Raw genomic sequence first — 23,224 nt, 5'->3', positions numbered from 1 at the left:
CTTGTGTTTCTGAATGGGTGAGTAGTAATTTTCTCAAACTAAATAAGGAGAAAACAGAAATTTTAGTGATTGGCAAAAATGGATATAATGAGGTTATTAGAAATAAATTTCATGCATTAGGTTTAAAAGTCAAGACGGAGGTAAAGAATTTAGGGGTAACTGTTGACTGTGATCTGAATTTTAAATCACATATTAATCAGATTACTAGGACAGCATTTTTTCACTTAAGAAATATAGCAAAAGTTAGATCTCTTATAACATTGAAAGATGCTGAGAAATTAGTTCACACTTTTGTTTTCAGTTTGCTAGAGTACTGTAATGCTCTTGTGGTATAGCGGGTCCACAGCTCCCATCAAAGGCCAGTTTTAAAATAATCACCGCGCTCACAGCTTGGTGAGGAGGTGTGGTGGTTGTATGGCTGAAGCGGTTCTCAAGGCAATTCGCGATGTAGGCGTTTCTCACTTAAGTGCACAGGTGAGAAACCGCCCGCATCCATGATTGTTCCTGGGGCTGCTGATTTGCCACAGCTGCCATGCCCTCTTGATATATAGAAGCGCGAGTCAGCTAAGGGAGAAAGAAAGGAAAAGAGAGACAACAGGTGAAAGAAAGCCGGAGGTTGCAGGACAGCAGGAAGCTGCAGTAGCAGGAGAAAGTTGGTGCGGGAGAGCAAGCAAGCGAGCGACTGCATGCTCGTGCGCAGCTGATCAGGGAGTTTGGGTATTAGGCTGACACCCGAGGAGTAGCAGTAGTGGTTGCTCCCGCAGAGTGACCAGAAGGCGGGTGATTGGCCTCGTAAGGCCGAGAAGGCTGCGGGAGTCGGGACTTGCGATGTGGTTTTCCCCAGCGTGAGAGCCCTGGTCTTTGGGGAATCCCAAGTCACTGTTCGGTGGTGCCTACCGGAGCCAAGGATCGGAGAGGCAAACGACCAACAGCAGAGTGAAGAGAAGGCCAGCTGCAGGAAGGGCGACTCCCCTGTTGAGAAGCCCAGATGGGGGAAGCAGGGGAGCCGCCAGGTAATAAGGCACCGGGCTTGTTGTTGTTTTTTTAAAAAGAATGCTTCCTGCTTTATTTTACCCTCGTTGTTCTTAAGAAGATGTTTTTCTATATTTTTAACCTCCACGTTTCACTACTGTTTTATGGATTATTTATTTAATGACTTTTTGATGCACTGCACTTTCATTTGGATACTTTGTTTTTGTTGGATTTTAAATAAAAGCACTTGGCACTTTTATACACCATCTCCTTTGCTATGTTGTGCCTCACTGCTTAGCTCATCGGTAGCATTACCAACGGTGTCGGGTTTAAGGGCTCCTGGACAGCAGACGGGAGCATGCAACAAACTCGCATCATCGCAGCTCTCCTCTCAGGACTACCCAAAAAAAGACATCAGTTGATTGCAACTAGTGCAGAATGCAGCTGCTAGAATCTTAACTAGGAAAAGAAAATCTGAGCACATCTCTCCAGTTTTGATGTCTCTACATTGGTTACCTGTGCCATTTAGAACTGATTTTAAAATACTGCTTATGGTTTACAAAGCCTTAAATAATCTCACTCCATTTTATATTTCAGAATGTCTTACACCTTACACTCCAAATCGTAACCTTAGATCCTCAAATGAGTGTCTGCTTAGAATTCCAAGAGCTAAACTTAAAAGAAGTGGTGAGGCGGCCTTCTGCTGTTATGCACCTAAAATCTGGAATAGTCTGCCAATAGAAATTCGCCAGGCTAATACAGTGGAGCACTTTAAAACACTGCTGAAAACTCATTACTTTAACATGGCTTTCTCATAACTTCATTTTAGTTTAATCCTGATGTTCTGTATATTCAATTAATTAACATTATTATCCATGGTGGCTCCAAAATTCGTATCAACCCCTACTTTCTCTTCTGTTCTTTTTCCAGTTTTCTGTGGTGATGACCTGCACCACCATCACCACCTGATCAAAGCACTGTGCTGTCCCTACATTGATGGATTAAAGGCCAGAAGTCCACATAACCGTCATCATCAAGTTCTTCTATGTGAACCCTGAATACCATGAGGACTGATTGAGGTCATTTATGTTAGGTAGAATGCCTAGAGGGGGCTGAGTGGTCTTGTGGCCTTGGAACCCCTGCAGATTTTATTTGATTTCTCAAGTTGTCTGGAGTTTTTTTTTTTTGTTTGTTTTTCTGCCCTCCCTGGCCATCGGACCTTACTTTCATTCTATGTTAATTAGTATTGCCTAATTTAATTTTCTTATATATTTTGTTGTTTTTCTCTTTCTTCATTATGTAAAGCACTTTGAGCTACATCATTTGTATGAAAATGTGCTATATAAATAAATGTTGTTGTTATTGGGTGATTTCTCTGAGCTGTGAGGGAAGAAGAAAAATAGGACAAAATTAGTGGTAGCCCCCCCTCTCGTCTCAGCAGGTTATTACATACCTTTACCAAGCCCACGGAGGAGTCCTCCGATGCCCATGCATGACAACCTACTTTAAAAAACGGGTGACCCAATGGTGCACACCTGACTCTCTGCAGTGCCATCTTATTTCCCTTAACGATACTATAGATCTGAGAAACAGTGTCACAGGTTACAATACAGTCTTGTGAAATAGTAAGTACACCCCATGAAATGCTTTTTTGCTTTTTTAACATATGTAGACATTTCAAGATCTGATCTTCATTTAAACAGTATCTAACGATAAAGGTGATATACAATTCCCTCCATTTTCTGTTGATTTATCTCTGCTGCACAGTTTAAAAGTACAAATCCATTTAGATGTGAGAAAAGGGCACAGACTTTCATTTAAGGATATTTACGTGCATTTCAGTCACACCATATAGAAATAACAACATGTTTTAAAATAAACGTAAATTCAGATTTTGCACGTGAAAAAAGTAGGTGAACATTTATCACTAATTCAGATACTAAAATTAGAATCAGGTGCACCAGATCAGGTGTACGTGATCAGAACATCATTAGAGAGAGTCTTGGAGGGACCCGTCTTCTTTAAACCACAGACATTTAGTTCGGTTTACTCCTTGTTATTGAAGTGTGTGTTATCTCCATGCGTAGACTGGAAACACTCTCTGTGTCCTTCAGAAAGAAGGTTACAGATGCCTATGAGACTGGGAAAGCATCTAAAAAGATCTCCAAACTTGGAAATCAACCCTTCCGCAATCCTAAACATCATCAACAAGTGGAAAAGATTTCAAACAACTGCCAACTTGTCCAGACCAGGCCACCCCAGTAAGTTCAGCCGACAGCAGAATGCCAGATGCTGAAAGAAGTCTTTAAGAACCCAAGAACTTCATCATGGAACCTACAAGTAGCTCTATCCACTGTTGATGTCAGAATGCCTGAGTATACAATTAGAAAGAGGCTATACAAATTTGATGTCCATGGGATGTGTGCCAGGAGGAACATCAGAGCAAGACTAAAGTTTGCCCATTAACACTTAAGCAAAGACCAGGACTTATGGAATCAAGTGCCCTGACAAGATAAAGATAGAGTTATATGGCCACAGTACCAGAAGACATGTTTGGTGAAAACCAAAGACAACATTTCACCAGGAGAGCCTGATACCAACTGTAAAGCATGGTGCTGGACATGTTATGGTTTGGGGCTGTTTTGCTGCATCAGGGAGTGGGCAACTCAGCGTCATGGGTGAATGAATTCAATGAATATAATGAATTCTTAATTATACCAGATGGTGCACAAGAATAATGAGACCATCTGTCAGAAGATTGAAGATCAACTGAAAGTGGACTTTGCAGCATGACAAAGACCCTAAACATACCAGTAAATCCACGAATGAATGGCTGAAAAGAAAGCAATGGAGGGTTCTGGAACTGCTTAATTAAAGCCCAGATCAGAATCCCATCAAGATGCTGTGGGGGAATTTTTAAAATGAGCTGTACAAGCAAGACACCCCTTAAACATTGCACAGCTGAACGGATTCTGCAAGAAGGAGTGGGGAAAAAAAATTCTCGTAATCGATGTGAGAGTCATTGACAGCTCTACGAAATGCCTTCCTTACGTTGTATCTGCCAAACAGGGCAAATACCAGCTATTTAAAGGTGTACGTACTTTTTCCCCAGATGAAAATGGCATAGCATATCTGTTCAATTTTCATTGAGTACGTTAATTCAAGGGCACTTTTTCATGTTTTTTTTCATCCACTTTATCTAAAGATACTGTTTGAATGAACATCAAATCTTGGTATGTCAACATACTGTACATTAAAAAAGAAAAAAACACTGCAGGCTGTACTCAGAATCCCTCGCCTGGCCATCAAGAGACCATTTTAGGTAGCGATTTAAAATAGCCTCCATTATATTTTTCATCAAAGTAAATTGTCAAAATCTGTTCCAAAGAACAAAGCCTTTTAAAGTCCATAGCCGCACACTGAGCTTTATCTCGGTCGGATTTTTACTTCAGCGCCTGTTGTTGTGTTTGGCGTCTAAGAAGTGGGCGTGGCCTTTTGAACGAATGGGTTGGGTTTCTCTGCAGAAGAATGTCGGACAAAAGGATCATTTTACAGTCACTGAGTACTCTTTTAAGGTAGTGTCAAGTTACTGGACATGAAGGCGGTTGACAGAAGATACATCTGTGTAAACGAGGCCTCTTTGTGTCACAAAGAAAAAGTATTGAAGTGACACGACACGGATCGTTTAAAGAGACAAAGATTATTAACAATTTAGAGATCTGCAAATAGGAAGACTGAGATTGTAGCTACCTTAAGAAAACGAAGACTATACCCGGAAGAGGTAGCGAGCGAGAACGTTTCGGCCTGCCGAATGATCTAATGCAAGGAACATAGAGTTTCTCTTCTGGAGTGTCATCTGGACTGCTCGTAGTGATGGCAATCGCACATCTGGCCACTGAGTACGTTTTTACGGATTTTCTTCTTAAAGATCCCCCGGAGTCCAAGTTTAAAGGACTACGCCTGGAGCTAGCAGTGGACAAGATAGTTACATACGTAGCAGTGGGACTGCCACTGTTGCTGATTTCACTTGCCTTTGCTCAGGAGGTGTCCGTAGGTAAGCTTGTTCACTGGGTCAAAGACTGATCATGGGACTGGAACAGTGTAATAACCGGGCGTTCGGGGGGATAGGTCGTCTAGGTTGGCTTTCATTATGATACATCTGTGTTTCTTACAGTTGTTAGTTTTATGCATGTTAAGGCCGTCAAATGAGACAAGCAAACTGAGGACGGCAAGCAACTCATAAACAACATTTGATTGGTCCGTCAGCGGCCGAAATGCCGCTGCTAAAAATGGGACGAAAGTATCGAGCGGGAAGAGAAGAAAGGGCCGTCAGAGCGCACGTGGCTTGTACAGTGAAGTGGCACCGGTTAGTTAGCCTGTAGACAAAATGCCCAAGACTGTCAAGAACGAGAAGGTGGCGCTGCACTTATACTAACGGGCCTGGACCATCGTGCAATAGAAAGCAAAACGATCAACAAATCTCGCAAGGGTATGAAGACGACGCCAGCAGTTGGCTTATCCGCATCATTATGAACAAGAAAGCGAAACGGTTACAAGAGGGAGTATGACACCCCATTTTGTTAAGTCGCTCTCGTTTCAAAGTGCGCGGCTCATTTCGATGTCGTTTAAATTAACTAACGATAAAACCGTACTGTCCCAGATCAATTAAACTTTTTATTTTCATACCTCAATATGATAATTGAATTAGCATTTATGGTATTTTAAAGCACATGCTAAATGATCCTATTTAAACGAATTAAAATAACTGCTGGAGACCTGTGAGTTGTGTTCACATTTTTCCATTCTGAGTCTCCACACACTTCTCTGTTAGGTTGACAGAAATCTTTCAACTGGCCCAGAGTGTGCACTGAGGTGGCCCCCACCATCTGGGGTTTGTACAGCCTTATAGCTAATGCCCCTGGAATAGGCTTATCAGCCTGATTTGATTACAAAAGATGCATTTGTGTCTCATAAACCAGTACGATGGGGAACGTCACTTTCACGTTGTGCAAAACGGAAAAAATACTCTGTTCTACTGGCGTGTGATGGACGCTATAATCACCGTATGCTCCCGACTTCCTTCTCCTACTAGGCAGCCCCTCATTTCTTTATGCTACCACTGACCCTGAGTGATTTCCACATAATCCACTTTCATCTGGCCTGACAGTGAGTAGGGTCTTATTAGGTGTTGTTTTTACTTGTTTCTTCTGAGCAGTTACATGTAACAGCCACACTATTTAATGTAAACGGACACATTTTTTAAGCATCTGATGTAATGTAACTATCAGGATCCTGGCTGCCAAAGAACACAACAAAGACCCCCACTTTTTCATTAGCATAAACATGTCAGTCTGGCAGGGAGGGTTGATTGTGAATGTGTTATGGAAACTCATAAGTGCACAGGAAGGCCATATTGACATAAATGTACTCAGACCACCGTAATCCTGTTCATGGTCATGAGTAGCCAGAAGTTATCCCAACCGCACTGACCGCCTTTCAGTCACAGGTCTCACAAATGCCTGGAATTGTTAGTTAAACTAACCGTCACGTCTTTGGGAATGTAAGAGGAAAACCAAAGTACCTGAAGGCAAAATCACAGAGGGACACAAGGGGAATGTGCAGACTCCACGTGGACATGAACTGGACACCCTGTTCACACCTAGGACCAGTAAGGAGGCAGTGGTAGCCACTATATCACCCGTACACGTGCATTTGAAATGATGAGGTACGGTTTCCTATTTCCAAGTATGTGTGGCAGGGTGCATTTTTGTGTGTGAAGATAGCACATCTGCTGTAAGTGGCACCTCTGCTCCATTTTCTGAAAGAATGCAGGTAGGCCCTGTCCTCATGAACAAATGAGTGCGATGATCAGGCTGTTCTCTAGTGACAACAAACAAACCTTTGTGACTTCTAGTTTCCGTGTTTACTTTTGGTCACTTGTGACTGTAACTGACACAAAATTTGAGAATAGAACACTAACAGCATAATATGTCACAAGATCAGTATAGCACTGAGAACTGAACTTGCATTCTTACGACTTACAGTCCAGTAGTTTTACTGCCAGGCCAAGCTGCACTTTGTTTAGCGCACATCACTACAGAGTGGTAGAAGGGTACTTGATCACTAGGTGACTTTAAAGCATTGTTTGTATACATTGTTATTATTACTAAGCAATTATTTGCATTGACATCTTAGCTTCTTTCCGAGCAGGCTGTGTTTTACATGATGTGAATGATAACTTCCCACAAAGCACAGAGTGGCATTCTAATATGCAAAAAAATGCCCACGCGATGGCTTGTGCCGCTCATATCCTAACTACAGGGTCACGGGGGTCTGCTGGAGCCAATCCCAGCCAACACAGGGCGCAAGGCAGGAACAAATCCCGGGCAGGGCGCCAGCCCACCACAGACAATATAATGATCTGCAGTGTAAATAAAAACATTCACAAAGATATTCTTTGAATTGGTTTGGCTCATAGATGATATTATTCAAGGACTTAAGTGGGCAAAGAAGACCAGCCTGTGGAACTTTTATTATTATTTTTAACTAAAAAAAGTCCTTTAATCACTTGCCTTTTTTCACCAGCTTCAACAATTATGCAGTGGTTTTCTTTCTGTCAGCTGTCAGTAAATTGCCTGTGACATAAACCTGGCAGCACCATTCATCCTTTGCTGAGGTGACATAAGGTGTTTGCTAATGAATTCCTGTATGATGTGGTCCCTGGGCACTTTCTAGTGCCATGTCCTCACTGTAACCTTTATGCAAAGTATGTAATGTGCCTAGAAGAGTAATGCTGTGCAAAGAGAGGAGCATTCAGGAGTTCATGGCAGACCCCTACATCTTTTTGCTTTGAAGGGATCAAGACTTCATGGGGGAGATTATTGATTTGATGTTGTGTATGGTGCAAAGTACCGGAGAGGTGGCAATGAAGAGTGATGCAGTTTGAAGTGTGGCACAATCGGGATTTCACAGGGGGATTATTGCTTCAATGCAGTGCATGGTGCAGGGCACCAGAGAGATGGTTGTGAAGAATGATGCGGTGTGAAGTGTGATGCGATTGGTAGTTCATGGGGAACCCTACTATTTTGTTACTTTGAAGCAGTCACGACCTCACAAGGGGGATTATTGCTTCAATGCAGCACACTAGGGAGGCAGCTGTGAAAAGTGATGTGATTCTTTGGTAATTCTCCAAGTCCAAACTACTAACAGATTTATATGATGGTGACAGTTCTTGTGGTCAACCAATCCGCACAATTCATCACCCAAGCCCCACCCACAATAGTTTCTGGTTGAATGAAAAGTACATATCCTAGAGTAGGAGCTGAAAAAAGTACCAGGAGCTACAAATGGCCTGTGTTCCTGTGGTGGGAATGCTACAAAAGTTCCAAAGTTTCTAAAAATGCCTTGGTTTCTGCAAAAAGTTCCTGAGGCGGGAAGGCACCAGTACAGTATGATTCCTGACTACTCACAATCTGTGGCTGTATTGATCACATGCTCATTTGGATGGAAACAACCCTGGACAGTAAACACCAGTCTATCACAGGGCAGAATCACACAAACTCACACTCACAAGTTTGATGTCACTAGTTAACACAACCATCGCATCTTTGGGGATGTGGGATGAAATCCAGACTCAAGAAAACCCCACACAGACACATGGAGGATGTGCTGATTTGACATGGGCAACAACACATGTCATGCACACATAGGGAGAACATCCAGACTACAGAAAGACAACAGCTGGGTGTGGGATAGAAAACCAGGGTATTACCTGGCATAGCAGTAATAACATTAGGTCGATTAAATTCAACGTTATATACCACGACAACGAAATGCAGGGCAGTTTTGCATCTGACCAAAAGTGTAAATAATAGACGAAGTAACCAGGTAAATATAAATAATAACAGCAGAAATGGGTTTGTACAAACAAAAGTATGTACAGAACGATTAATGAGAGTTAAAATATAATTATGAAGATGCCAAGCCCAAAGGTGTACATGTATGGCTTTAAGGTGTGGTTGGACAGGTGGAGGTGGCCTAGCACTTGGAAATTTGAGTTCAACCAAGGTGACACCTATGGGGTAGAAGCTGTTCCTGAGCCTACTGGTGCTGATGTGTAGGCTCCTGTATCACCTGTCAGAATGTGAAAAGGAAAACAGACCATAGCTGGGGTGATAGGGGTCCCTGATGATGCTACATGTTCTCCACAGGCAGTGTTTGCTCTGGAGGACCTCAATATCAGATAACAAGACACTAGTGATGTGCCTGGCTGTTTTCACAACTATCTGCAAACCTGTCTGGTCTAACTGTGTGGTTACCGTATCATACTGTGGTGTAGCTGGTCAGAATGCTGTTGATGGTGCAGTGATAGAAGTTCAGTAGAATCTGATGAGAGAATTGAACTTTCTTCTGCCTCCTCAGTCAATAAAAATGCTGCCTCGGTTGTTGGAGGACCATGAAAGATCATTAGACATGTGAATGTCCAGGAACTTAAAGCTGGAGACATGCTTAATCACAGTCCTGTTGATGAAAACAGGGTTGTGTCTACAGCCTTTGGACTTCCCTTAGTCCACAATGAGCTCCTTAGTCTTCATGATGTTCAAAACCACCTTATTGTCGGAACATCACTTCCTTAGGCGCTGGACCTGTTCTCAGTAGGCTGGCTTATCATATTTACTGATTGTGTTAGATCCATGTCAGGGGATACAGTCAAAAGTGAAGAGGGAGTAGAGTAGAGTAGAGGGCTCAGCACACAGCCTTGTTGGTTGTGGACAGCCTTGTTGGACAGCCTTGAACCAGAGTTCAGGGTTAGGCTGGAGGAAATGTGGTTGTCTAACCTAACCTGTCGTCTGTTGGTGAGGAAATCCAGAATGAGGTGAGAATGCTAACCACAGCACCATCATGACATCATTTTAAATTATTAGGCTCCATTATTTTTTATTGTCCAGATTGAAGAGATCCTTCCATGGGGCTTGCACAAACAGATATAAGCAATCCTTTCTTTGTAAATTTTCCTTGTCCTTTGCTCTTGTGCACAATGAATCGTTCCCTTGTTGAGAGTATGAAATCATGTAAAACGTACCTCTCAGTGATTAGTGTATGTGAAAGGCGAATTGTTAAATTTTATGAAAGGGCCAGTCAGAAGGGTTGGGATGTTTAATTTCTTTGTTGTTGGAATAAACAAACTTACTTTTAGTGGACCTACAGTCATGTAGGTCATCCTCATGTTCCTTTTCATGTCCTCTCCCCCAGTCTCATCTGTATACGCTTTATGGTAAACTTCGTTAGCTGACGAGGGACAGGATGAGCGCACAAATAGATAGACAACATTCTTAACTAATCACTTACTAAGAAGGCGGACCTGAAAGTGACGTTCATCATTCAATACACTTTGGCAAATTTAGAATATTAAGCAAGATGGAATGAGTTGAGCTGTTGCCCTCCAGAAAAAGAAATTCTTGCATTTGTTCTGCAGTTTAGTGCTTCTAAATATAAATCAGACTCTGCAAATGTGGACCAATGCCAAGTCAACTGTTGACCCTCCAAATGGGGCTCTCCATTTTAGGGCTCAAGGAGCATCTGGGGTCCCTTCTTGACATTTTTTACCCAACTCACTGTGGTTTCAGATATAAATGGAGACTCAGGACTAGTTGTTTCAATATTGTGCTCTTTTGGTGAAGCTAAGCAGACACTAATCGTATTGTGTTCTTAAGAATTACTTGTGAACACTTTGAAATCACTTCAGTTTTTTGTTTTTGTCCAGTGCCTACCGACTCACTGGTATGAGAAACCCCCACATAAGAGACATTGTTTGACTTGTCTTGATCAAGACGTCATACTTTTTGGGGTGCCTCTAAACCCCAAAACAAACTCATTATAAGGACATTTTTGGGACATATTGTGCGCAGGAAATAACACCCTTATGATAAGGAGTAAACCGTCTGCAGCAAAAATGATCAGAAGGACTTCTGCATACCCCCAGGGGTTCACTATGTAATGGGATACAATGGGATACAAGGGGTCAAAGTTATTTCTTTACAGAGAACTTCTACAAACTGGGAATTAATATTAGACATGTGGAGGGTTCTTTATTCTATTTTGAGGTGGCTGATCATGAATATGATAACATTTATGATATCTGATTCTTTACTAGTGGTCCTAGCCCTCTAAGAGCCACTGCCAGATGGTTACAAATGATACATTTCAAACATAGGCATGTGGAGAATCATTTTAGACTGTTCCATGGTCAGTGATTATGAATGCAATGTTATTTTTGACTTTTGAGTCTTTTACTAGTGTTTTACACTTTAAAAATGTCCATGAAGGGTACTTTTTATATTGGAGGACAAGTTAATAATGAAAATGCCTAATTTGTTAGCCTTGATTTACATGTACACCCTCTGACATCCACTCATCACTCCTATCTGAAGCGCACAAATGAAATTGAGCAATGTGATCAAGGCTGCAGACCTTCGCTTCAAAACAGAGCAAGCAAGAATACCTTTACAGAGGCCAAGGGTCTATCGCTGCCCCTGCGCACTTCCAATGAAAGGGTCACACTTCAGAATACTGTACCTTGGCAAAGGATTCACTTCAAGAGTTGCGTTTCTGCTGGGACTTATCAGATAACCTTTGAAAGGGCTGCACACATCAAACAGAGCAATACAGGCTGGTGATGTCAGTTTCAAAATACCTTAGCAGGGTCCAGCGATGCACCAGCTCTCTCATCATTACTCCTGAAAGTGCTTCATAGTTCTAGCAGAATGAGCACAACTCGCACCTGAACAAGCATAAGAGACATACTCCAACAAGGCCAGATCGCTAAAAAGATCAAACAAATAATGAGTCTGTCAAACAAGCACACTGGGGCCGATGTTATCAATAAACAAGGCAAGTTTCGGCGAGGAAATATTCAAACTTTAATTTATTCATTACTCACATTTGTTTGCAGAGAAGCCAGGCATTAAATACTAGAAGTCAAAACTAGAAGAAAATATTCAACCCCAGGTTGAGATCTCAGGAAATTAGATGCCAAGTCAACACTCAACACCTTCAACTCTCTGTTCTGTTCCTCAAACTATTCCTGAATAATTTTTGCAGTGTGGCAGGATGCATTATCCTAATGAACGAGGCTACTGCCATCAAGGAATACCATTGCCATGTAGGGGTGGATGTGGTCTGCAACAATCTTTAGGTAGATGGTACGCATCAAAGTAACATTCACATGAATGACAGGACTCAAACCTTTCTAGCAAAACATTCCCCAGAGCATCACTCTGCCTCTGCCAGCTTGCCTTCTCCCCACAGTGCATTCTGCTGCCATCTCTTCCCCAGGTAAATGAAGCACACACATCCGGATGTCCACGTAGTCAAAACGAAAATGTAATTCATCAGACCAGGTCATCTTCTTCTATTGCTCCGTGGTCCAGTTCTGATGCTCACATGTCTATTGTAGGCACTTTTGGTGGTGGAACAGGGGTCAGCATTGGCACTCTAACAGATCTGTAGCTACACTGCCCAATACACACAAGTTGTTAAGCACTGTGTCTTCTGACACATTTCTCTCATGGCCAGAGTTAAGGTTGTCTGGGATTTGTGCTACAGTAGCTCTTCTGTTGGATTGGATAAGACAGGCTAAACTTTGGTACCCATGACCCTGTCGTCTGTGCACCGGTTGTCCTTGATTGGACCACTTTTGGTAGGTTCTAACCATTACATACAAGGGACACCCTACAAGACCTGCCATTTTGGAGATGCCATCACAATTTTGCCCTTGTTAAAGTCAATAGGATTCCCCTGCTTGCATGTTGTTCCTGCTTCCATCACCTTCAAGAACTGTCTGTTCACTGGCTGCCTCATATGTCCCACCCCTTGACAGGTGCTGATTTAACAAGATAATTCATGTTATTCACTTCACCTGGGAGTGGTTTTAATATTGTGGCTGATTGGTGTAAATGTGTTTGTTTTCAAAGGGTTCCTTTACTTTTTCTTTCCATTGTATACAATATAGTGTAGTAGTATTGCCCATATTGTATAAAATCCAGAATAAAATTGACTTGACCAGCAACTTAGCATTTAAAAAAATTCTCATTGGCTTCTGGATTGATACTTGGAAATGTTTACTGACTACAGCATGTTGATTGTGTTAAGCCTGAGAGGAAGCAGTCAGTTTGTGAAGGGTAAAACGGTTTAATTATTGCAAACAGACTTGGCATCATGGCCAGCCTACATAGCCAGTGCAGGTTGTTCTTCCATGAAAATGTAAAATGACTGGAGGGACATTGATGGACGTTTTGGCGTTCTGTAAAGTTTTACTGGAGGCAATATATCAATTATTAAAGGTATCTATTACAGCGTCATCATTAATGAGCGGGCTAAATCTAATTTTAGGGCCACTGTGTATCAAGGTGGGATCAGGTACAAGGCAGGATCCATCCCCAGGTTGCAGTAGACTATTGTAAGTACTTGCTTGCTTGCACACCCACAGTATCTCCCAGTTTTTTTTTTTTCCTCACAAACTACTAAAAATTCAAAATTGAGTGTAACGTAATTTGTGCACCCACCCATTAAGGAGTGAGAGCCACTTATGTATGAAGGCACACTTACGCAGAGTGAGTGGCAGTCACAGTTCTTGTATTAAGCACCTCACCATTGGGTCACACATACAGTAAATTATTGAAAGCTGTTGTACCATCAACTTTGTACACATTAACAAGGTGAAGTGAGTCTGTATGTGTGTGTGTGCGCGTGCGGACTGGGTGTGTTTGTGTGCCGGATTGCTATTCCCAGTCATGTACTGCTTGTAGGTAATGCACACAGTTTTTCAGTTTCACTAACTGCTCCATCTGCTTGCACTCATAGGCACCCAGATCAGCTGCTTTTCTCCAACCGCTTTCTCCTGGAGACAGGCGGCCTATGTGGACTCATTCTGCTGGGCAGCAGTACAGCAGGCACATGCATCCCAGTCAGATCCCCATGGCACTCCTCTTTGGCTACACAAGGTAAGCATGGCATCTGGGCACCTGGGCAGGTGGCATTTGGGAGAACAAGAGAAAATGGCCACTCACTGACAGATTGCAGCTATGGTGGCTTACTGTAGGGAAATCATTCACGTACAGGGTATGGTCACAATTAACTCTTATGCTAAGAATTTAAGCTGACCATTCTTATCATTTATATAGTTAATTATATTTTGTAGTGGGAAATATAATTTCCTTCCTGCAGTGATCTACTGTATATGTTGTAGATTTAAATGGTCAGATTGCATTACATCCACAAGCAGAAATAAGACACCTTCTGCAAAAATGAAACTAGGTAAATGTATTTTGCATTTTTAGCATTTCATGCAAAAGGGTGACAAAGTGCACTGCAATACATTGTTGAAATACTAAAGTAGCTCATCTGCAGTGCATTGCCACAGAGACCAACATGCAGCTTGGGAGGGTTGACTGTGGTGACCTATCATATAACTATGCAGTGCTATCAAGGAAAAACAGTAATGATTGGCGCATAGGGGAAATCACGTACAGTAAAAGGCGTGAGAACAAGACATGTATCCAAACAGAAAGGCTGCTGAGTAATCTAGTGGGCCAAATCCCAGCTCCACCGCTGCGGTCTCGACAAGAGGCTGAGAGGGGAGCATCATCCTGAGCAAATTCCTGAGTAGAGTGACAGCTCCTCTGTATTTTAGTAGAGAAAAGGAGTGATATTGCCATGCAGGTGTGTAGTGCTGAAGTGAGGGCACGTGTCCTTCAGAGACTTAGATTTGGTTTCTGGAAGTCGTTTCTGAAATAATGAGCTGCTGCCCAGAACACCATGATGCCCTTACTCTCTTGCACTGGTGCTCCTGGACGGTCAATTCTTGCCTTTTTATTTTGTCCTCATTCTCACGTTCTTTCTTTCTCTGCAGTTCTTCCCTTATGTCCTCCTGCTCATGGCTGTCTTCTCGTATATCCCATCTCTTTTTTGGCGCTTCACAGTCACTCCTCACCTCTTTGCTGACCTGGCCTTCATCATGGAGGAGTTGGACAAGAAATACAACAGGGCCATCAGATTTTCCAAGAGTTTTTATAGCAGTGGAGACACAAATAGGTGAGTGAAGTGAGGAAGGGGTAGACTGGCAACAGGAGAAATTGGGGAGGGAAAGGTTATCAAATAATAAAGCTTCAATGTCCAGAATACCATCTTTTATGAAGGATCTTTCTACTGGTATGAAATTTTCATCTCTGATCCTGAAAACAGGCACCTTGGCCTGCTGGCTCCCACACCTTCAAACCTTGGTGGTGCTTTTATCCCTGCTCATCTGCATTTTAAAATTCGGGTCTCATTTTTTCAGTCTCTCTTGATCAGGCCATACTCCTTTGGTTCATCTCTCCTGCTGTTGGTTTCTCGGTCACATCCTGTAATTCCTTTGTGTCGTTTGCTAAGCCCTTTGTCTGCCTGCTCCATTTTCACTCCTCATTATTGGTCCCAGCTATGTCTTTTTCCATCCTTTTACATTCTCCCTGATAATCTCGAACTCCTTCACAGCACTACTTTCACCACTCTTATTGGTTACCATTTCTTCCTCTTTCTGCCACCACCCTTCTCATCCTCCTCCTCCTCCACCACCTTTCCTTCTGACCTTTGGATACCTGCTTTCATGTAGAGGGAAATTCCTGCTCTTTTTTTTACTTCATGTCTTCCTTCCTGTGTTCCGTTCATATTTCCATCCAGTTTTATAGAACCCTGACAGAAAGGGGCAGGGGCAGCTCTAGACGTTCTGGACAAGGACAGTTGCTCTTACTGAGCTGTGGTTGGAAGAGAAGAGACAGTTAGCATGAGCTCCCCCCAATGTCCTGGAGTGGTACCACTAATTTCAGCACAGCCAGGAAAGCAATAATGCGTGACAACTTTCAAACAGTGACAAAGCCACAACGAGTTTTCATGCTGTAAACCAACAGTGGAAAACTGTGTGGGGAAAATTCTGTGCACATTCTGTGCCCAAAACTGTTACCATTTCTAGCATATCATCAGGATTACAACTGCCACGAATTCTATTACAATTGGCAAAGCAGGCATCATGGTAGCAGAACAACTCCACGTCAACACACCTTACACAACAAAATGTCTGCACAAAACACAAATACAGGGTACATGCTGAATAAAACTATGTGGCTAGAAGAACCACATGGAAACGCCTTGAATGTGCAGAGGTATGAATTTAGACTTTGTCTTTATGTTCTTCTTTATTTTTGGTAGACTGTTTCTTCTCATACTCTTCAGCCCCTCCCTCACTCTTTGTTTCTCTCTGTTCAGCTGTCTGCTCCCCTTCCAGTATCTCATTGTTCACCTTTTCCTCTGGGAATTTACTTATTCCAGGTTTACCTAACTCTGTTTTGTTTCTCTGTAGCAGTGATGCAAATGAAACCCTCTTCAAATACCCACTGGCCGAGGAGTACCTGAAAACCAAAAAGCTGTCTAGAGACTTGGTCATCAAGTACCTTACCTGCAGGATCATGACCTTAGTCGTTATCATCCTGGCCTGCCTTTACCTAGGCTACTACATCCATCTGGCTTCACTGACAGATGAATTCCGCTGCACCATCAAGACAGGCATACTCAAGAACGACACAACTGTGCCCGAGTTCTTGCAGTGCAAGCTGATAGCAGTGGGCGTCTTCCAGGTACTCAGCTTCATCAACCTGATTGTGTACATCTCTCTAGCACCTGTCATCATTTATGCCACCCTGCTCCCAGTGCGCAAGAGCTGTGACTTCCTGTCAGCCTATAGCATCCTGCCCACCTTCACAGCAATTGACCTAACTAGCAACCCCTTCACTGATTTTACCCTCTACCTCCTGTTCCTTGAAGAGAACCTCAGTGAGCTCAAATCCTACAAGTGTGTGAAAGTTCTTGAGCTTCTGAAGGAAAACAACGAGGACATGAATATCATTGACATTATGGGGAACCTGGCACAGGTCAAGATGGACACCGTGGATGGCAAAATATCTAATGCAAACTGCAAAGGTGCTGATGGCAAGATTTCAGACCTTGAACTGCAAGGTAAGGACTTCATTGGTGCAGATTAGACATTGGACCGAGCTGGATGGGCCTGAAATGTCAGACCAAGTTAGTTTGATGGGGCAGGTTTTGGGCTTAAAAGGACTCTCATGTAACCACTTTTAACTCGGTCAGTGGTGGAGTATTTTGTCAGGACTGGAAATGTCAAGACTCATTGAAAATGGGCCAGCTTATAGGATGGTGTCACCAAAGATAAGTTTAAGGCAGTGTGATCCCCACTTTTAGGACAGGTCTGAGTTGGTTTTCACATCAGGTCAGACATGTAGCAAGGGCTCACATCTGTTTTTGGTTTCTTTTCAGTTGTATTGGATCAGTCTGGGAGTGATGGAAAAAAGAAGGATGAAAAGAATCCTAAAGATGGCCCTCTTCGCCAGAGGCTTTTGGAGCCCTCCACTACATGCTGACCTCAGGTTGTGGGCATTTGCATGATTGTGCAGAACCCTATTCTGGTTTTTGACATCCATATTGACTGCATGGTGTGTTGTTGCAAGATACTTCAGAAGACTTCAGGAAACTAGTCTTACAGGTTGGCTAGGGACAAAGGTGGACGTGTTTGTGGTGCAGAACAACTTCTGGGCTGTAAGAGTGCACATGGCCACTGATGCCAATGATTTTGCTGAAATGCCACAATTTTGCCAAGATGTTAACTTGAATTTATACCATGTAAAAGTGCTCACCGTAGACATTGCTGACTACTGCCAAAGGTTGATCATCGTCAATGGCATTTCTATGAGAAGCTGATTCTGGACTGGTCAATCAAGGCCCAGCTAATCTACCATTGTGTTTGTACTGTTTGAGTGACCATGAAGCCAAGACACCAGACTCTATTGGTAGGCAAGTTCTGAGTCTGGGAAAAAAGAAGAATGGAACAGAAGAACCAATGAGTTTCCTTATGTGGCTGCAATCTGCTAAAGTAGTGTAGGTGTGTGATTTTTTTAATACTTAAACTGCAAAACCTGTGGTCACACTCTACTTTGATTACTTGTGCCTTCAGGGAACTCTTGGTGAAGGACTTCCTGGACACACAGGACTGTTTTTTCTTCTTGTAGCATCACATGTTATTCACCCGTCCATCTCGGAGTCCGTTAGGAAAGAGTGCCCCACTGCATCCAGTGCATTCGTTTCAGCTTCTTTATTCTTAGTCTCGTTTAATGTTCTGGCCAGTAACGTTGCTGAGTCAGAGCGAGCATCCAGGATCAACTGTGGCCTTTGATGTACTGGTGCTAATCTCCATAGTGCCTGCCGACTGGATTATTGGGCCTCGCCTCCCTGTGTAGGGACCGTCCACTGGTTCTTATACTTTTACACTGGAAATGGATTGATCTCAGGGAACTCTGAGTTAAACCTCGCTGTGCTAGTGGTACTCCATACTCGGGAGCTGCTCACTCCTTTCTGCACTGGTGGTAGACTGGACCTACTGTAGTTCACACAGATCATTCACTGTTTACACTATGAAGAGTTTGGTCCCAGTGACCACTGGCTCATTTTTTTTTTAATATTAGTCTTGTAAACTGTCCTCATTCTCTATCTCTAAAGCTACAAATGTATCCCCATTGAATTTGTACTTTGTTTATACTGGAAGGTTTGGTCCCTCTACTCACTGGGCTTGTTCTCCTTTTATTGGTGCTGGATTGGCTTTAGTGTTTATTGGCCTCTCTCTTTCTCTTTATGTAGGCGTAGGGTTGGTCCCAGCATGCACAGGGTTTATTATCGCTATATACTAGTAATGGGATGAGTCCTAAGGTACACTGGGCTGCGTTCCATTTACCTCGGAAGTCAGAGGTTATATCCGGGTTGACCACATTCCAGTAAAACGTTCAGAAAACCAAAATAGATGCCTCCAGGAAAACATTTGTTGTGTTTGTTCTTTCATAATAATGACAACTACTGAACAAGTTTTGTGCATCCAAACATCGTAGCAACATGTGCACAGATAGAAGGTGGACAGTACTGTGTGTACCACAGATTTAATGAGACTCAAACAGACAGAAGTGCTAACAAACAGTATACCTGTAATATTACAGCTTTCACTTCTGTTGAGGTATGGTGCTGCCATCTTGGATCATGAGGTCAGGGTTGGTGAGGCTCTCCAGATTTTGGAAATCTGACTTGTGGAGACTTTCCAGTTACAACTTTCTACTGGGAACTCTTCTGAGTTAACTCTGATTTCCCAGTTCAAGTGGAACATAGCACATTTCTCTTTTGAGACTGGTTTAGCCACGGTGTACAACAGGTTTGTGTTCCCCCTATATTAGTGTGGGTCTGTTTGTAGGGTACACCTACTCTGTCTCTCTCTGGATACCACTTTGGCCCCAAGCTATATTGGACTTGACATCTTTCTGTGTCGGAACAGGTCTAGCCCTAGTACGCAGTGGGCTTGTTCTTTGTCTGGAGCTGTAAGTGTGAATCAATGTGCATAGTATTTTGGCTTTTTTACTTTCTCATACACGAAGTATAGGGAAAGTGTTGTAATCATCCAAAAATTCAAAGTCGAGATTTTGATGAATCGATGTTTCCTGAGTCCAAAAATACCATTTCTGGAATTATGTCTGTGTTTGTGTGTACAGTAATCCCTCCTCCATCGCGGGGGTTGCGTTCCAGAGCCACCCGCGAAATAAGAAAATCCGCAAAGTAGAAACCATATGTTTATATGGTTATTTTTATATTGTCATGTTTGGGTCACAGATTTGCGCAGAAACACAGGAGGTTGTAGAGAGACAGGAACGTTATTCAAACACTGCAAACAAACATTTGTCTCTTTTTCAAAAGTTTAAACTGTGCTCCATGACAAGACAGAGATGACAGTTCCGTCTCACAATTAAAAGAATGCAAATATATCTTCCTCTTCAAAGGAGTGTGCGTCAGGAGCAGATAATGTCAGAGAGATAGAGAAAAGCAAACAAATCAATAGGGCTGTTTGGCTTTTAAGTATGCGAAGCACCGCGGCACAAAGCTGTTGAAGGCGGCAGCTCACACCCCCTCCATTAGGAGCAGAGAAAGAGAGAGAGAGAGAGATAGCGAGAGACAGATAAAAACAAACAATCGAAAATCAATACGTGCCCTTCGAGCTTTTAAGTATACGAAGCACCGTGCAGCATGTCGCTTCAGGAAGCAGCTGCACAGAAGGTAGCAACGTGAAGATAATCTTTCAGCATTTTTAGACGAGCATCCGTATCGTCTAGGTGTGCGAACAGCCCCCCTGCTCACACCCCCTACGTCAGGATCAGAGAAAGTCAGCGCAAGAGAGAGAGAGAGAAAAGTAAGTTGGGTAGCTTCTCATCCATCTGCCAATAGCGTCCCTTGTATGAAATCAACTGGGCAAACCAACTGAGGAAGCATGTACCAGAAATTAAAAGACCCATTGTCCGCAGAAATCCGCGAACCAGCAAAAAATCCGCGATATATATTTAAATATGCTTACATATAAAATCCGCGATGGAGTGAAGCCGCGAAAGGCGAAGCGCGATATAGCGAGGGATTACTGTATATAAACACGATAACTTGAGTACACTTTCATTTAGGTCAACCAAATTTTGCATGCAAGTATTAGGTACAAAATGTAAATTTCTGTCTACTTTTGGGGTATTTCTGTTAACTGGAAGTGGTACTTTACCTTTTATTCATGCAGCTGTAGAGTCCAATTAATTAACTTTGCTTTAATTGTTCAATATATTGATAATTTGATTTGATTTGTTGTTGATGGTTCATGTACATAATATAAGAATATAATCATTGTCTTGTGGTTTACTTCTCAAATATCCATCCCCATATCTGAGTATATGAGAAAGTCGAGGGGAGACCACTAATGATGGGTTATATTGGGATTAATAAAGTATCTATCTATCTATCTATCTATCTATACTCCTTCTAATGGCATCAGCTGGGTAATTTTTCTTCTCCCTCTCTCTATCTCTCTCTTACTTGATGTGGGTATGACTTTGGCCTCTTGTTCTCTTTCTATATTACTATGGACCTGTTTGTCAGAGACACTGGGCCAGTTCTCTCTCTGTCTTTTGGCAAAATTGGACTCGCCTGTGCTCTGGCCTTATTCTCTGCCCTGGTATATTGTCATTTCATCCATAGGGTCTTTCTACAGTACATTGGTTTGGGGCTGAGGTTTGTGCATGGTGGGCTTGTTCTCTTGGTATTGGTTTGTGTTTGACCACACTTTAGACTAAATTTGGCCCAGCATTTATTTTGATTGTTCTTTTTTCTTTTAGCTCCAGTGTATCTGGGGTTTGTTCTCACTACGCCTTCTCTTGTCTGGCATGATCCTGGTTCGTAAAGTAACTGGGGCTGTGTCTCCCATGAGTGGACAATTCCAGTCAAAATAATATCCTGACTCACTGGAAGGACACTTGCTGTTGGAGGGTCCCACATTTTCTCCTCCGTCTCCCCATTAACCTCCAATCGTTGCAACTCAGGAAAGCCCAGAGGTTCATTAGATAGTTTGTGTTTTCATGCATGCCTACAGTCTGCATGCTTAGCAGGTCACCCCCATTTACTTTTGGAGCTGTCACTTGGGGTGATGTTCCCACTGCCTCTCTAGTTGTCTTTCTTGAAATGCAAACTCAGGACATTGAATTTAAAAGCCACCAGTTGTATCGCACAGATGAAGACAATTTCCAGTAGCCAGCTTCAGATGTGTCTCTCTTAGCTCATGATGCAGCTTTCCAGCTCAGTGGCTTACTCTAAAATGCCAGCTGTTATACTGAAACTTGGAAGAGGCCAGTCCCATAGCTAGCACTGGGTGTTATGGCCTTAATCTCAGACTAAAGTTCTGGTGAATGTAAGCTGGGAATGGCCATATGCTGGTTTTAGCCTGTCTGGTATAACCAGGGAAGTGGGATGCCAGCTGGACATTGGTAATTTATTATGGGTTTGTGGGTATTCTTTTTGTTCAAGTGCTCCTTAAGCCATATGTGGCATGAGTTAGTGTCGCCCGCAGGGTTATTTACAGTGTGTCTCAACACAGAGCTCTGGTGTCTCTCGAGCATCATGTGGTACTCTGGCTTTTGAGAGGCACATGGCAACTGGGAATGCATGCTGGGAAACAGTGGTGAATAAAGCTCTTGTTGCACACTCAAACACTGTCCTGTATTTTTTGGACTCAAGGTTACTTGTAAGAGAAAGCTGCAGTTGATTCCTTGCAGGGTTACATATGATCTGCTTTGCTGGACATTTATGATCCAGATTCATGTACATAAGTAGTAGTAGTTGTAGTTGTTTTATCACATGTACATTGTACGGTGAAGTTATCACATGCATGTCTGACCAGCATTCAACACATGCACCCTCGCCTCTTTGCTCTGGCACACCTCAAATGCTACGGTCAACCCTGGACCTCAGATAGACAGCAGACAGGCAGACATTCACAATCTTAAGCTGTGTCAGTTTGAAGGAGATGCTTTCTCCCTCCAGACTAATGCAATGGCCTTTAGTGGCCTGCTAATGACCAAACAGCGTGGGAGGCGATGGCGAATCACAGCCCCTTTAATCTCCTGCACAGCCCAGCAGAGCCTGTTTGCAGCGGCAGCCACATGTCTTTTATGTGCCGCTCGCCTATTTAGACTTCAGAGATCCAATTACAGGTAAGCTGCACATGGACACGGCACACGGCTTGGCACGCTGACTATGGAGGTGGGGGTGGGGGGGTCTGAGTCTCCAGGCGGTGGGGCAGAACAGCCTGGACCTCAAGTGGGAAGGTGAAAAATGGAATCCTTAGTGGCAGCTTGTGGTCACCCAGTTAGAGATGGGGCTATCCAGTGACATAAGAACAGGTGGTATCAAACAAAATATGCTGGACATGAGGTAAGGCATAGTTGGCAGTGCATGCAGAACCCAAATGCCCACACATTCTTAACAACGGCCAGGTGGCCTCCTTGCATGAGGGGCAGTAAACCAACACGTGAGGGCACACGTCTGCATCTCAAAGTCATACGCTTATACACAGAAGTTTGCATCCATTACCATCATGAACGAGTATCCAGCAGCCTGACCCACTGCTCCTCCTAGTGCCATCCATGCCTGTGCATTTACACCATTTTGCTCTACCACCAGGCTTGGAGACCTCTGGGAACAAGTCAGAGCAGGTAAATGGTATCCATCCCAGTTTGGCATCAGCACTATGGCTACTTAGGCTAAATATGATGAGCCAGGCTATCCCATACACACGCGCCTGGCCCCCTAT

The 23,224-nt window shown here is 43.0% G+C and overlaps 1 protein-coding gene across 2 annotated transcripts; it reads left to right on the top strand.

Annotated features, from left to right (window-relative positions):
- The first annotated feature begins 4,546 nt into the window (after positions 1–4,546).
- Positions 4,547–22,122, top strand: panx1a (pannexin 1a). 2 transcript variants are annotated; one of them, XM_028800515.2, is made up of 5 exons: positions 4,547–5,026; positions 13,834–13,973; positions 14,882–15,063; positions 16,364–17,016; positions 17,335–22,122. In XM_028800515.2, exons 1-5 carry the CDS (start codon positions 4,846–4,848, stop codon positions 17,436–17,438), a joined length of 1,260 nt encoding a protein of 419 aa, XP_028656348.1. In that variant the 5' UTR covers positions 4,547–4,845; the 3' UTR covers positions 17,439–22,122. The 2 variants fall into 2 exon arrangements, with proteins under 2 accessions (XP_028656348.1, XP_028656349.1); XM_028800516.2 differs by having other exon boundaries at positions 4,548–5,026; positions 16,367–17,016.
- The last annotated feature ends 1,102 nt before the right edge of the window (positions 22,123–23,224 follow it).

This window comes from Erpetoichthys calabaricus, chromosome 4 (genome assembly GCF_900747795.2).
Source record: "Erpetoichthys calabaricus chromosome 4, fErpCal1.3, whole genome shotgun sequence".
Taxonomy (NCBI): domain Eukaryota; kingdom Metazoa; phylum Chordata; class Cladistia; order Polypteriformes; family Polypteridae; genus Erpetoichthys; species Erpetoichthys calabaricus.
Note: the sequence above shows the minus strand (reverse complement) of the source record. Positions and strands in the feature narration are given on the sequence as shown.

Coding starts and splice junctions, on each gene's coding strand:
- panx1a (XM_028800515.2), top strand. CDS start 4,846: ATGGCAATCGCACATCTGGCCACTGAGTACGTTTTTACGGATTTTCTT. Junction 13,974..14,881: donor CTCCTCTTTGGCTACACAAG/GTAAGCATGGCA, acceptor CTTTCTCTGCAG/TTCTTCCCTTATGTCCTCCT. Junction 15,064..16,363: donor AGCAGTGGAGACACAAATAG/GTGAGTGAAGTG, acceptor GTTTCTCTGTAG/CAGTGATGCAAATGAAACCC.